The sequence below is a fragment of the Malaclemys terrapin genome, chromosome 3 (genome assembly GCF_027887155.1).
Source record: "Malaclemys terrapin pileata isolate rMalTer1 chromosome 3, rMalTer1.hap1, whole genome shotgun sequence".
In the NCBI taxonomy this organism is placed as follows: domain Eukaryota; kingdom Metazoa; phylum Chordata; order Testudines; family Emydidae; genus Malaclemys; species Malaclemys terrapin.
The window spans coordinates 124,732,661-124,747,142 of record NC_071507.1 but is presented as its reverse complement, the minus strand read 5'-3'; the positions used below and the strand labels follow the sequence as shown (position 1 = coordinate 124,747,142).

Here is a 14,482-nt window from a genome sequence, read left to right as displayed (position 1 = left end):
TAGGTTGAATTTTTATTGTACTACAAAATATATAGAATAAGATAATATCTGGCATACTTCATTATTCATCTCTGGCCAAAATTTTCTAGCATAGGAGCTAAAGATAACCACTTTAATTAAAAGTGGCCTGATTTTTATAAGTGATCCACATTTACAGTTCCCACTGAAGCTGTTAAGAGTTGCAGATGATTAGCAACTTTAATGATCAGGACACACTAATTTAGGTGCTTAAAGATGGATTTGGGTAACTAACTTTAGGCACCCAAATTTGAAAATGTTGGTCACCTGTGTATCTCTCTTAGTAAAAGCACATCTATTATCCAACAATTTTCAAAAAAAAAAAAAAAATCTTTTCAGATGGATATAGGCATTAAATATACTTATTTTGTTTTGGCTAATGCTGTGAGAGTATATAGTGCTGTTCAGTAAAAATCCTATGCAAAACAAGTAAGTTCTCTTCCCCAAAAGGTATAAGGGCCCAAGTTGTGCAGCACAGGAAATGCAAAACACCACAACACAGAAACAAGTGGACATTACTACTGAAATGATTCACAATGTGGGATTTTAAGGAGCTTTTTGAAGGAGGAGAGTGAAGGAGCTTTACGTACGTTAACTGGGAGGCTGTTCCTGTGTAGGAGGCAGCATGAAAAAAGACACAAAGTTGGGAGTGAGCAAAAGAGACAAAAGGGGAAGTTAGGAGTGATGCTTGGGAGAAATGGAAGGAACAAAGGGCTTGTAGAGGAAATGAGGCCAAAGGTTTAGGCAAGAACCAAGTTATGGAGAGTCTTGAATGTAACTAATTTTATGCAGAGGAAGAAGGAGAGTTCTTGTAAAGATTAAAAAGTGGAGAGACATGATCAGGTGCATAGGAAAGGAAAATTATTTGAACAGCACATGTTGCACAGAAAAGAGTGAGGAGAAAGTGAGAGGCCAGAAACAACTAGGGTAACAAACATTACATCTCAAATAATATATATCAATTAACTAAACTGGGACTATGACTAAATAACAGCCAGACACGTAAGGAGTGGTGAGAACATTAAAACATAGTGATTTCTCATCTATTAGCCATGTGATGGTTTGTTTTTGTTTTTTTGTTTTTTACACAATATGAATACCACATGCACAAAAAAATTAGAATAGTAAAGGTTGGTGAAAAGGGTTCTTGAACATGCCACTCAGTGCAGCAGTAAAATGGTTCTTGTGGTTACTCTAAAAAGCAAGTAAATTCAACTGATGGACAGAATTATTTAAATTCTATGCATGTAAAATTATAATATGTAGAATGGGAATATAACACTTAGTTATCACCTGTGTAGAGTACACACATTTTTTGCGTCACTTGACTTTGATGAAAAACCTTTTGAAGTGACTCAGTGCAAGACTGTCACCATGTCAGAGCAAGTTGATTCAACTAGATTATAGGCAGGAGGATTAAATCTCATGACTTGATTCACTCTGATTTAAGTTTTCTTTTACTTTGTGCATAGTCTGTGTTTACTTTCCTTAGTAGTAAACTTCTGATAGTGTCTTGTATAAATAGCTCTCATTATCTAACATACTTGTAATTACAAGCAGTTCAACAATCTGCCACTGACATTAAACATATCATTAGTAATGCTAACTTCCATATTAGTGATGCCGTCATAATAACATTGAGACTGACATTGGCAAGGACAGAAGTGGCAAGAACGTTTTCAAAGGAACTTATTCACCACAAATTATCCTTAGGATGTTTTGTTCTCTTCTGGGCCTGAACCAAGCCCCCAGATCTAAGCAACCCATATATTCTGGATGAGGAAATGGACCTTGAGAATCTGTACACAAATCAAAAACACAATGTTGTAGCAAACCTCAGTTTATAACAGATCAAACCAAATATTATGAGACTTTTGGTGGGAAAATTCTCTTTCTGCCACTGACATGCTATCACTATGAGGAAATGAGCTAGAGATATAAGTTTTCATTTTAAAAAATCTCCAGAAATCATTTCATATCCTACTCTTAACTCAATAGAACAGGCCTCAGTCATAGCAACATAACAAATTCAGACGTTAATAAACTTTGAAATTAGTGTATAAAACAACTGGATTTTGGTTTTCCGCACTAGATATTGATGAGGGAGGCCAGGAAATTAATCTCGCTCTCTCACTTAATTTTTGTAACAAAAGTAGCCAAAAGAAAGCATGGAAAGCATCTTCACATTTCTATTTTAGGGTGACAATTCGGGAACCCATAAACTATTCCTTCAAATATGGTAGGCATATTCAATTTTGCCTTCAAATCTAATCTCCATTTTTGAAGCTGATATGGCATTTTTCATGGATATTAGAGGGAAGGCCAAAATTGGGATTATAATAGATCCTCAGTTACAACCTTAATTATATTACATACAGACACATCTCAGTGTCACATATGAATGCTGTATAAATATTTCAAAAATACAGGAAATTTGCACTTACCCACAAATCATGTTCGGCATAATCAAACAGCAGCCAAACCTTTCTATCACTGTGAGAAAGGAAAACCTTCTGTAATGCAATCACATTGGGGTGCTTCAATTCTCGTAAAAGCTGTAAATAAAGACACAAAAAAGTCAGTATTTCTACAGCTACAAAAAACAACATTTACATGATTCCAGTTTGCAATGCAAAGTATCTAATGACAAAGGCAACTGTGTTACCAGAGCTGGAAACATGGATAACTAGGGTAGGTCATAGTCATGCAAGGTACTTGCAACAAAGTAAGTATGGTCCCATAGACAATATACCCAAAGCAATTTAGCACATTATTGTTATTAACTTCAGAAAGAGCTAGATTGCGCCCGGCTAGGACACGGATGCAGAGTGAGGTGCAGTAAGAAGAGCATAAAGAGCCGTCCCACTGAAGGGTCAAATAGAATTGGAGTTTAGGGGTGACTACATTTCTATTTCTATTGGGAGAAACACACATACCCTGGCTAGCCTCATAAATGTGTACAGCAGTGAACAACCTGTATATGTCAAGCATCTCAGGAAGGCAGACTGCACAGTGCCTCCTGGTGTTCCCCCTAGGGTGACCAGATGTCCCAATAAAATTGGGACTGTCCCAATATTTAACCCTTTGTCCCGCATCCTGATCAATGTACGATCGGGACACCATTTGTCCTGATATTCAGGTAAGGAGGCGAGCGGGAGGGAGGCGCCGACTCCATGGGTGCTCCAGGGTTGGAGCACCCATGGGGAAAAATTGCAGCCAAGCTCCCCCTCCTCACCTCCTTCTCCCTCCCTCCCCCCAGCACGCCGGGTCCCTGCTCCTTCCCCCCGCCAGCGCTTCCCGCTGCCTAATCTCTGTTTGGCGGCACGTAGCACTTTCCAGGAGGGAGGGGGGAGGAGCGGGGATGCAGCGCTCTCAGGGGAGGAGGTGGAGAAGAAGCAGGGCAGGGGTGGGGACTTGGGGGAAGTGGGTGGAATGGGGGCGGAGCGAGGGCGGATGTTTGGGTGGGAAGAGGCGGTGGGCGAGCACCCACCTGGCAGAGGGGAAGTCAGCGCCGTAGGGGTGAGTGGCGGGCGGGGGGAGGGGTGAAGAGGTGAGTGGAGGGTGAAGAGGCAAGCGAGCAAGCGGCGGACAGGTGGGGTGAGGAGGCGAGCGGTGGGTGGGTGGACTGAGGAGGGATGCAGCAAGCCAGCAAGGGGACGGGGGATGAGGAAGAGCATGGGGGGAGGGGAGCTGAGCGGGAAGGGGGCGGGACATGGGGCAGACTGGGGGCGGAGACTGGGAGGAGTGGGGGTGGACTGTGGGCAGGGCTGACGGCACCCCAATGTGTCCCGATATTTTAGTGTTGTCATCTGGTCACCCTAGTTCCCCCTGGGTGGTGTGACTGTGCTTAAATGGCACAATTGAGCCTGAAGGATGTATATCATGCTGTGTGTTTAAGGCAGCAGTTTTTCATCACTGGCACATGGCTGTTATTAGTAAACATTTCTATTATTACACTTACACACACACACACACACACACACCCTATGTTAAAAGGACATTAAGGTTGCAAAGTCAAACACTCAAAAGTTAAGAAACATCAGATACACAGGCAATCTTAATTCTATGTGGAGCAGCACTAGCGGGACATGAAACACACACTTTGCCACTGCATTTCACAGATATTTGCTGATTGCAGGGGAAAGGTGAAACTCAGGAATCTCGGGTTCCATTCCAGCCTCTGGACAGGAGTGTGCTCTAGGGGGCACAAAGTCTTCTACCCGTTCCCCACAAGCTTGACCCCTTCTGATACATCCACTCCAAACTGTCCACGTCCCCATCTTGACTCTTTCTCACTACTGACGCCTTGCCCCAGTCTCCTCGCTTAACCAGTCCCATCCCCCACTTCTCAGGCTTCCCATCCCAGTCCCAGGGCTCAGACAGCCCTAGTTTCCCCTTCTGGGCTCATTGTCCCAGTCTTCCTCCTAGTCCCCATTCCTGGTCTGTGTTCCTTGCTCAGAGAATCCCAGGTCCCCCCCCACACACCCAACTCTGTCCCCCATCTCCTTGCCCAACCAGTTCCATTCCCCTACTCCTTGCTCCTCATTCCATCCATTTGTGTCCTCCGCATCCCAAATCCAGTTGCCTTCCTCCTTTCCCCCTCACAAACTCAGAGTCCCAGTCTCCTGGAATAGGATTCTTGCCCAATAGTCCCCTCACCACTACCACCACCACCTGGCTCCTTGTCCAGTCAGTCTCAGTTCTCCCCTCAGATCCTTGTCCAATCTCAGTTCCTCCCCATCCTCGTATCCTGGCTCATTGTCAGATCCCATGTCTCTTCCCCTCACCTCCTTTCCCCCACCTGACTGGTTCCCAGACTGTCTCCTTGCCCAACTAATTCCACTCTCCCTCCCACCCCTAGTTTCCCTCTCCCACTAAGGCTCCTTGCCCCAATCTGCTTCTCTCCACCCTTGGATCTGGCTCTTGTCTCCTGTGTATTTGAATCCAGCTGCTTCCTCCTCTATGCTGCCTGGGCCCAGGTGGGGCGTCAGTGACTGCACAGGAGAGATGATCTCACTGCTATCAGTTTCTGTTCCCGGCCTCAGCCTGGCCCACAGCAGCAATTGCATAGAAAGTCCTGCTCAGAACCCTGTAGCCCCTGGCTGCAGCAGGTTCAGTGCGGATGGAATCTCGTAAGTTTTTTTACTTTAAAGCTCTAGCAAGTCTCTACTGAACACATGCAAACTGGGATTTTTCCAAGACTTATAACTTGGCCAAAATTGGGCAGATCTTCACAAGGATGGCAAAAGTCACAATCCTGAGAATAAGGCCAATCCATATCAAATTTCAAGTCTCTACTCCAAAGCATGGCTATGCTTGAAGTTTTCAAAGACAACATCACCAGAATTTTTAACATGGGCAAAACAACCTACTTTTCCCTAGTTTCATTCTTGGAAAAGACTGAACTCTTTTGATGGAAATTTCCTCCCCCTCCTCACCTCCCAAAAAAAAAAAAAATCAATCTGAGGCAGAGACCCAGCATGGAAAATTTCACCCAAACTGTTAAAGAATGGCAAAGTTATAAGCAACTGAAAACACATTCTTATAATGAAAAACGAGGAGTCCTTATGGCACCTTAGAAATTAATACATTTATTTGGGCATAAGCTTTCGTGGGATATAACCCACTTCATCAGATCCATGAAGTGGAAAATACAGTAAGCAGGTATAAATATACAGCACATGAAAAGATGGGAGTTGCCTTACCAAGTGGGGGAAGTCTGTGCTAATGAGGCCAATTCAATTAGGGTGGATGTGGCCCATTCCCAACAGTTGACAAGAAGGGGTGAATATCAACAAAGGGAAAATTATTTTTTGTAGTGACCCAGACACTCCCAGTCTTTATTCAGACCTAATTTGATGGTGTCAAGTTTGCAAATTAATTCCAGTTTTGCAGTTTCTCGTTGAAGTCTGTTTTTGAAAGGTTTTTTTGTTGAAGAATGGTGACTTTTAAGTCTGTTATTGAGTGTCCAGGGAGATGGAAGTGCTCTCCTACTGGTCTCTGAATGTTACTATTCTTGATGTCTGATTTGTGTCCATTTATTCTTTTGCGTAGACACTGTCCAGTTTGGCCATTGTAAATGTCAGAGGGGCATTTGCTGGCATATATCACATGGGTAGATGTGCAGGTGAACGAGCCCTTGATGGTGTGGCTGCTGTATTTAGGTCCTATGATGGTGTCCCTTGAATAGATATGCAGACAGAGTTGGCAATGGGGTTTGTTGCAGGGGTTGGTTCCTGGGTTAGTGTTTCTGTTGTGTGGTGTGTAGTTGCTGGTGAGTATTTGCTTCAGGTTGGGGGGGGGGGTCCCGTCTGTAAGCGAGGACTGGCCTGTCTCCCAAGGTCTGTGAGAGTGAGGGATCGTCCTTCAGGATAGGTTTTAGATCCTTGATGATGCGCTGGAGAGGTTTTTGTTGGGGGCTGTAGGTGATGGCTAGTGGCATTCTGTTACTTTCTTTGTTGGGCCTGTCCTGTAGTGAGTGACTCCTGGGTACCCTTCTGGCTCTGTCAATCTGTTTCTTCACTTCCCCAGGTGGGGACTGTAGTTTTAAGAATGCCTGATAGAGATCCTGTAGGTGTTTGTCTCTGTCTGAGGGTTTGGAGCAAATGCGGTTGTATCTTAGGGCTTGGCTGTAGACAATGGATCGTGTGATGTGGTCTGGATGAAAGCTGGAGGCATGTAGGTAAGTATAGCGGTCAGTAGGTTTCCAGTATAGGGTGGTGTTTATGTGACCATCACTTATTTGTACAGTAGTGTCCAGGAAGTGGATCTCTTGTAATGGTAAGTGTTCTTAAAATGGTAAGTGTTGGGCAACCTGAATAATAACCAGTGCAACCAGCCCAACCTATAATGATAGCACCCAAAGGCGGCAATTGGGATTTGAGCTCCATTTTGTTGGGTGCTATACAAACACAGATAAGATACAAGCCCTGTCACAGAATGTTTACAAGCTAAACTATACAAAACGGGGTAGGGAACAGGGTTGCAGCGTACAAACAAATTAATCTGGTGAAGAATTGAACAGCTTTGTTAGTTACGTGGTTTGTGGTTTCCTTTAAATTAGAAGTAAAGGGAGAGTAAAGAATGGCAGGAATGGGGAAGTTAATAAGAGTAAGCAAGTAGAAAAAGGTCTGCAGATTGTAAGCCTTTAAGGGCAAGTAGTGTCTTATCCATGTTTGTAGTGGGACCTTTGGGTGCTACCATAATATAAATATTTAATAATACATAATAAGAAAGAGAGATAGGAACTGTATTAATATTGCTTCATCAGGCTTTTACAACTTATGGTCAAATGTCCATCCACACCTAAATGATAAAAGCCTACAGGCAGGGCATCAGTACACTGACATTATCTACCTTCTATTCTACTTGTTCCAAATCCCTGTTTTGTGATTGAGAGGGAAGTCCCTACTCAGCAGGGGTAACAGTCAGGGTCTGAGTTATGCTTAAGAGGACCCATAACTAAATTGTCTGTTTGAGGATTCACAACTGAATGGTAGGCTGAGGGCATGGGTTGTATACCTACGGTTTAATTCTGGTAAATAAGTTCAGCCCTTCAAAAAGACTGGGAACCAGTGCTTCAAGTACCACTATGGGTAAGGTATCAGTTCTCAAATGAACTGTGTAAGCTAATTTGAGAAGGGGATTGGTCGTTTCTATTTATCGGTAAGTCAACATGACCTTCATGGGCACTGCTGCTCCTGGAGTTCATTCCAGTTCCCGTTTCTCTCCTCTTATGGAAGGAGTGAAAACTGAGTCTCTTGGAAACAGAAGCCCTCATGATTGATCCTGTCCCCAGAGTCTCTGACAGCTACTGTTTGCTCATTCCTCACCAAGACAAGCATCAATGTCAGTAAAAAATATTTTTCATCCTATTTAATCCTTAAAAAAATAATCCCAAATACTAATCTAGTTTGTAATTGCATTTCAAAGAGAGCAGAAGAGGAGGAACCAGATGGCTAAGAAAGATGATAGAATGCTACAGCGTGTTTTCCTATAAGCCACTGCTGCATTTCCAGACTAGGTCTGTAGTGATCACAGTCATTACTAGTCTCAGCAGGGAGTTTGAATAGATAAATACTGAGGCACACTTTCAGGGCAGAGTGGGGGTGACTTTCTGATATACTTTTCAACTCTTTTTTTATAGTGAAGACTTTATCTTAACAGAGACATGGTCTTGTGGACCACCTTGAGCGCTCTTATTTAGCCTATGCCCCTGCAGAATTTACAACCTTCTTGAGTTGTTAGCAGTCTAGGGGCCATGATACACAGCTGAGCAGTTTTGAATCCATCTGAAAAAGAGCAGTGCTAATCGGGTCACTAAAACACAAATTCTATGCCATAGATCTGATGCCAATTTGCCATTATACAAAGATACAGCTGAGAAATAGGAAAGAATACACATGATTTACATTAACTAAAGAGTATAATATTTAAAATGTGTGTGCATTCTGGAATTCTAAAAACAAATATTTTACTGCCATTAAAACTAAAGAAATCTTATATCAGTGGGCACGTATCAGCACAACTTGACTAGTAAGTGAAACATGCAAAAACAATGGAGTACATAACTCAAGAAGTCAGAGGAGAGAGATTCTTTCACACTACAGAAACAATGATAATTTTTTTTAGGCAAAAGACACAGATACACACCAACTGATATTCTAAACATTTTAATTAATATTTTAAATATTTTTTTATTTATATTATACCATTTAAAACAAGAAGGCATGAAAAGCCCCCTTGTCCGAAGCTTCAAGACTAAACCTGAGAAGAACTAGACTATGATTAACCTAACCACTTACAAGGATTTTATAAAACTCAGAAAAATTACTGCTTTGGTTTTGTAAAGTATGTTGATTTTATGTAAAGTATGTTTTTAATTTACTGCATATAACTGATACACCTGATCCTAAAATTGAAGGAATACTGCATTTAAATGGAATATCAAGAATTCCCCCTGAAAAAAAGTGGCTGTGTTTTTCAGTTACTATATAAGCCTCTAGGTAAATCTGTGTAGTCACAATCACAGAAGCCAAGAAGGTCCCACCAAATTACCTAAATTTGTTTGTGCATGTTAAAAAAGTACACACTGTATGCATGCTTTTTTAAATGATCATGTTCTGAAAGCCAAATTAAATATATTAACATTCCAAAAGAATGTTGAGAGTCTGCCAAGTGAAATTACGTAGGAAGATTTCTAAGTAATTAAATTGTAAATGCACAAACTAAATGCAAGATCCTTACAGTAGGATCTCAGAGTCATGAACACCTCGGGAATGGAGGTTGTTCATAACTCTGAAATGTTGGTAACTCTGAACAAAACATTATGATTGTTCTTTCAAAAGTTCACAACTGCACATTGAGTTAATACAGCTTTGAAAATTTACTATGCAGAAGAAAAACACTGCTTTTCCTTTTCTTTTCTTTTTTAGTAGTTTACGTTTAACACAGTTTGTTGGCATCCTTTCATCTATGAGAGATGGTGGGAATTGCAGCCTATGATGTAAATGATTGCAATGTCTCATGTAACTGAATAGTCCAATTTGAGATTTGCATGATCTTTGGCAGTTATTGCAATTGCATGTACCTTGGTTGGGAGCTGCTTCCTTCCTACGGGCTCTTTTCTCTTCAAGCTGTAGTAGCCAGCTTCTGTCATGGACTTTGATACGCTGATGGAGAAGATAGCATCACTTGTTACGATCACTTGCAAAGGTTTCCCATTGGTCAAGATCAATTCCAAATTCCTTCATATCTCACTTGCATATGTCTTTATAGCGAAGCTTGGGTCATCCTGTTGTTCTTGTTCCCTCTGATAGTTCCCCATATAGCGTGTCCTTGGGTATGCGTCCATCTTCCAACCTACTCAGATGGCTCAGCCAGCGCAGTCGTCTTTGCTTGAGCAGGGCTGTCACACTTGGTAAATTTGCCCTTCGAAGAATTTCTGTGTTGGTGACTTTATCTTGCCATTTGGTGTTGAGTATGCGGCATAAATAACGTAGGTGGAAACTGTTTAACCTTTTCTCCTGATGAGCATAAGTTGTCCATGTTTCCCCACCATACATGACACTGCTGAGGACGCAAGCATTTTGGTACACTAGCATTTTGGTCTTGATCAGTGGTGGGCAACCTGTGGCCCATCAGGGTAATCTGATTACGGTCTGCGAGACATTTTGCTGACATTGACCGTCCACAGGCATGGCCCCCCGCAGCTCCCAGTAGCCGTGGTTCACTGGTCCTAGCCAATGGGAGCTGCGGGAAGCGGCAGCCAGAACGACAGGTTGAAGAGTTTTCCATCTGATCTTGTGTGGAGATACATTCCATCTTTCATGTCCTTAAATGCACAGTTCAAGAGTATTAAAGAGAAGATTCCAAAGAGTGTAGGGGCAAGAACACATCCTTGCTTCACTACACTTTTCATCTCAAAGCTGTCCGAAGTGGACCGGTCAAACTGGACAGTTGTTCTCATGTCATTGTGGAATGAACATATAAGACTTAACAGGGTTAGTGGGCATCCTGTCTTTTCTAGTATTGCAAATAGACCTGCTATGCTGACTGTGTTGAATGCTTTGGTTAGGTCCAAAAAGGCGATGTACAATGGTCAGTTTTGCTCTCTCCACTTTTCTTGGAGTTGATGCAGAGAAAATATCATGTCTGTAGTTGATCTTCCAGCCCTGAATCCGCACTGTGATTCAGGGTAGACACGATTCGCCAGCTGTTGTAGGTGCACTAAGATGAATTTTGCGAAAGCTTTTCCTGCTATACTTAGTAGCAAGATACCCCTGTAGTTGTTGCAATCGTCCTTTTCGCCTTTATTTTTATACAAAGTGATGATGTTTGCGTCACGCATCTCTTGTGGTACCTCACCCTCTTTCCTGCACTTAAGTAGCAACTGATGAAGATATGAGGCTAGAGCACCCATGGGAAAAAAATGGTGGGTGCTCCCCCCATCAAAACCTTCCCTTCCCTCCCCGCGCCTCCTGTCTGCCGCAGATCAGCTGTTTCACAGCATCAGGAGGTGCTGGGAGGGGTGGGGGTGGAGCAAGGGCACAGCGAGCTCGAGGGAGGGGGCAGAACTGGGCAGGAAGAGGTGGGGTGGGAAGAGGCGTGGTGGGAAGAAGCAGGGCAGGAGTGGGGGATTGGGGGAAGGAGTGGAGTGGGGGCGGGGCTTGGGCGGAGCACCTCTGGCAGATTAGAAACTCAGCACATATGGTAATAGGCTGTCTTGAGGATTTCTGCTAGGATACCATCTTTTCAAGAAGCCTTGTCACTTGATAGGAAATTAATGGCTTTTCTTAGCTCTTCTACAGTGGGCTCCACATCTAGCTCTGGCATGACCTGTAGAGTTGGTATTTGGTCCAGTGATTCGCTGGTGATGTTTCTTTCTTCTACGTATAGCTCTGAATAGTGTTTGCACAACAAGACAACTATTTGCTTTTATCTGTAATGATTTCACCACTGAGCGATTTGAGGGGGACAACCTTGTTGACAGTGGGACTGAGAGCTTTCTTCAGGCCATCATACATGACTTTGAGGTTTCCTGTGTCTGAGGCTGTCTGTATCTCTTCACAGAGCTTGATCCAGTAACGATTTGCACAGCATCTGCTTGCTTGCCTGATCCTGTACTTCCAGTTCCAAATTAGGTGTGTGGTTGACTGAATGTAACTCTAGTGTTTGTAACTCTGAAGTTCTACTGTACTGACACTTGCTAGCTGGATAAATGTATATTATTAAATAGCAGCTTTGTCTCAAGTGGCTACAGTAGCCTGTGAATACAGAACACTGTAACTGCTGTTCTTTAAAAATATATCAGATAGATATTAGTTTATGTCATACAACATTCTTTTAAGATCGAGGTGATAAAAGCTATTGTCCAGAGACTAGCAAAGTTACACATACTGTAATACAAATTATCATTCTGTCTAAGCAGAAATTCATTAGGGCTCTGCACGGGCACAGGAGTCTGCTCACATGAATCCAAATGCAGGATCAGGATCTAAAGTTGCAGTATGTTCAAAATTCAATCTTGAATATTTACAAATTTGATTCCCGGAGATAAATCCATCCTCTGGTAATTCAATTCAGACACCAAAATTCTCCAAATATTTTTTTAAATTAGATTACTGGCTGAGGCTGTTTGGAGCAGGGCCCATCAAGCTCTCTCAGTTCTATAACACACCAGGTGTATATCAGGTATTTGGATATTTTTATGTTCATGACATTCAATTACTGTAAAATATTATATGATCTGTGCTCTAACATGAACAAAGATGCTCATTAAAGAGTAGATTACATTATTTTAGTAATATCCTTATCTGCCCCTTTTAAGTTAATGGTTTTTTAGACTTCTAAATGGAATGAAGTCAGCTATCATTTATAGCCACATTTGAAAGTGCTGTTGCAACACCAGCAGCCCACATAACATGTATAAACATAAGATCTTTTTCCATAAATATTTAAACAACAATTATAGCGAATGATACAATCAAAACAGTAAAAGTTATTTTGCTGCCTAACAACAAACCGCATACTGTGCAACATTTGGTCCTTAAAAAGGGATTCTAAATATATCAAAATTGCAGCATAAAGAAGTGGCTCTTGTCAAAATAAATTACCCAGAACGGAAGAATTTTTTTTGGTTAGGGTTGCTGTCACCAACATCATGATTTCAGATAAGATTTAATGGAAGTCATAAGCAGGAAGTGGACATTTCCCCCTCAGAGTTCATAATAAGCTATTCTGAAGGGACAGATCAATTACCTGTCATTCATGAGAGGCACTCTCTGACTCATTGCTTCTCACTCACAGCAATTAAAAACAAAAGTTTACTTCATAGTTATAGCCAAGAGATACTGCTGTAGATCTGCTGAAATTATACCAAACTTTAAGTTGGTACTTGCCACAGTAGTTAAATACAAGTAGGTATCGACAACTTTAATTTTATAGATGTTTCCAATGCTTCACTATCTAGTATTGAAGACTGTTGCGAGTAACTTTCCATTCTAAATTCAATGGGAAACCAGTACAGGAAAGATTGTTAAAACTTTTTCCAGGTGGTCATGCTATTTAATGTGCCCAGAACCTGAGTTTAGGATACACTACTCTACTAGGGAAACAGTTTAAAAAAAAAAGTATATATTCACAATGATGTTGATGTACACTAAAGAAGTCTAGAACGAGATTTATAACATGGTATACCTCGACTATATTTCAGATATTCTAATTGTATCCTGTTTAGATCCCTGATGATTCTAATTATATTTGCTGGTATTCCATAATTTTCCAAAGACTATCTCTATAAATGCTGTCAAATGCCTTCCTGAAAGCTATAAAATTAATCACAAGTGCTGCTTGCCACTCCACACTTGGTTGTATACGTCTCAGAACTACAATTGGTCTTCACATTATCTCAGGGGTCTAAAACCTGCTTGTTACTCTCTAAGTTGAAAGTCTATTTGTTTCTTGATATGTTCCAGGATGACATTACTCTCAGTGCCTGGGAACATGTATAATGTGATTCCTCTCCGGTTATTGCAGTTGGCAAGCTTGCCCTTCTTTGGCAAGATTACTAAAAGGCCTCTCTTCTACCAGGTTGGGTTCTTTTCTTCATAGTATATTCTATCCAAAAACATAAGGAAAGCCTGGAGCATTGTTCCAACACTTGCTTTAAGTATCTCTCCAGTAATATTTCCCTCTCCAGCTGCAATCTCATTTTTGAGAGTTTACTGATGGTTTTAACTTATTCTCCCAAATCAATATCAAGTTCTAATAGTAACTCTTCATCATGTATTCCTAGTAGTTCGTTTGGATCAGAGATGGTGACAACATCAGCCAGTGGTTTTCAGTGACAACTGGAATAAGGCAAGGATGTACTATGTCCCTTATGTCCCCACTACTGTTTGTACTGGTAATTGACTATGTCATGAGGAAAGTAACTGCAGAAGGCAACTGAGGAATTTTATGGACAAATGATAAAGCACAGTTGGATGACCTCATTTTTGCTACTGACATTGTCCTGATTAGTTCAACACATCAGATGGAAGAAAATACATCTTTTGGCAGATACAGATGTTGATTTGTTCATCAAGAAAGGAAGGCAAAACATACAACTATCAATGTCCCAAAACTAATCAGAGTGGATAAAGAAACACTAGAAGAAGTCAATGATTTTACTTACCTAGAGGTAAGATGCGCAATGATGGTGACACAACGAAGGATGTGAAGCAATAAATATCAAAAGCAGTAAACAATTTTTATAAACTTGAAAAGATTTGGAAAAGTAGCATGATTGGCACTAACAAAACCTCACATTTTTAACTCCAGTATCATGTCTGTCCTTTACGGAGCAGAATCATGGAAATCTACAACAGAAATTAATAAGATCAACTCATTCCAAAGTAAAAGCCTGCAGAAGATCTTCGGAGTCCATTGGAAAAAATTTTTTTGCACCATCAGAAATTGTAAG

The 14,482-nt window shown here is 41.5% G+C and overlaps 1 protein-coding gene across 8 annotated transcripts in view; it reads right to left on the bottom strand.

The window, feature by feature from the left end:
* Positions 1-14,482, bottom strand: part of CDK19 (cyclin dependent kinase 19) — a 217,017-nt gene that overhangs the window by 102,442 nt on the left and 100,093 nt on the right. For all 8 annotated transcript variants that reach the window (XM_054022183.1, XM_054022181.1, XM_054022179.1 and 5 more), the window contains one exon: positions 2,463-2,573. In XM_054022183.1, the coding sequence (XP_053878158.1) occupies positions 2,463-2,573 (111 nt within the window). The remainder of the gene's footprint in view (positions 1-2,462; positions 2,574-14,482) is intronic.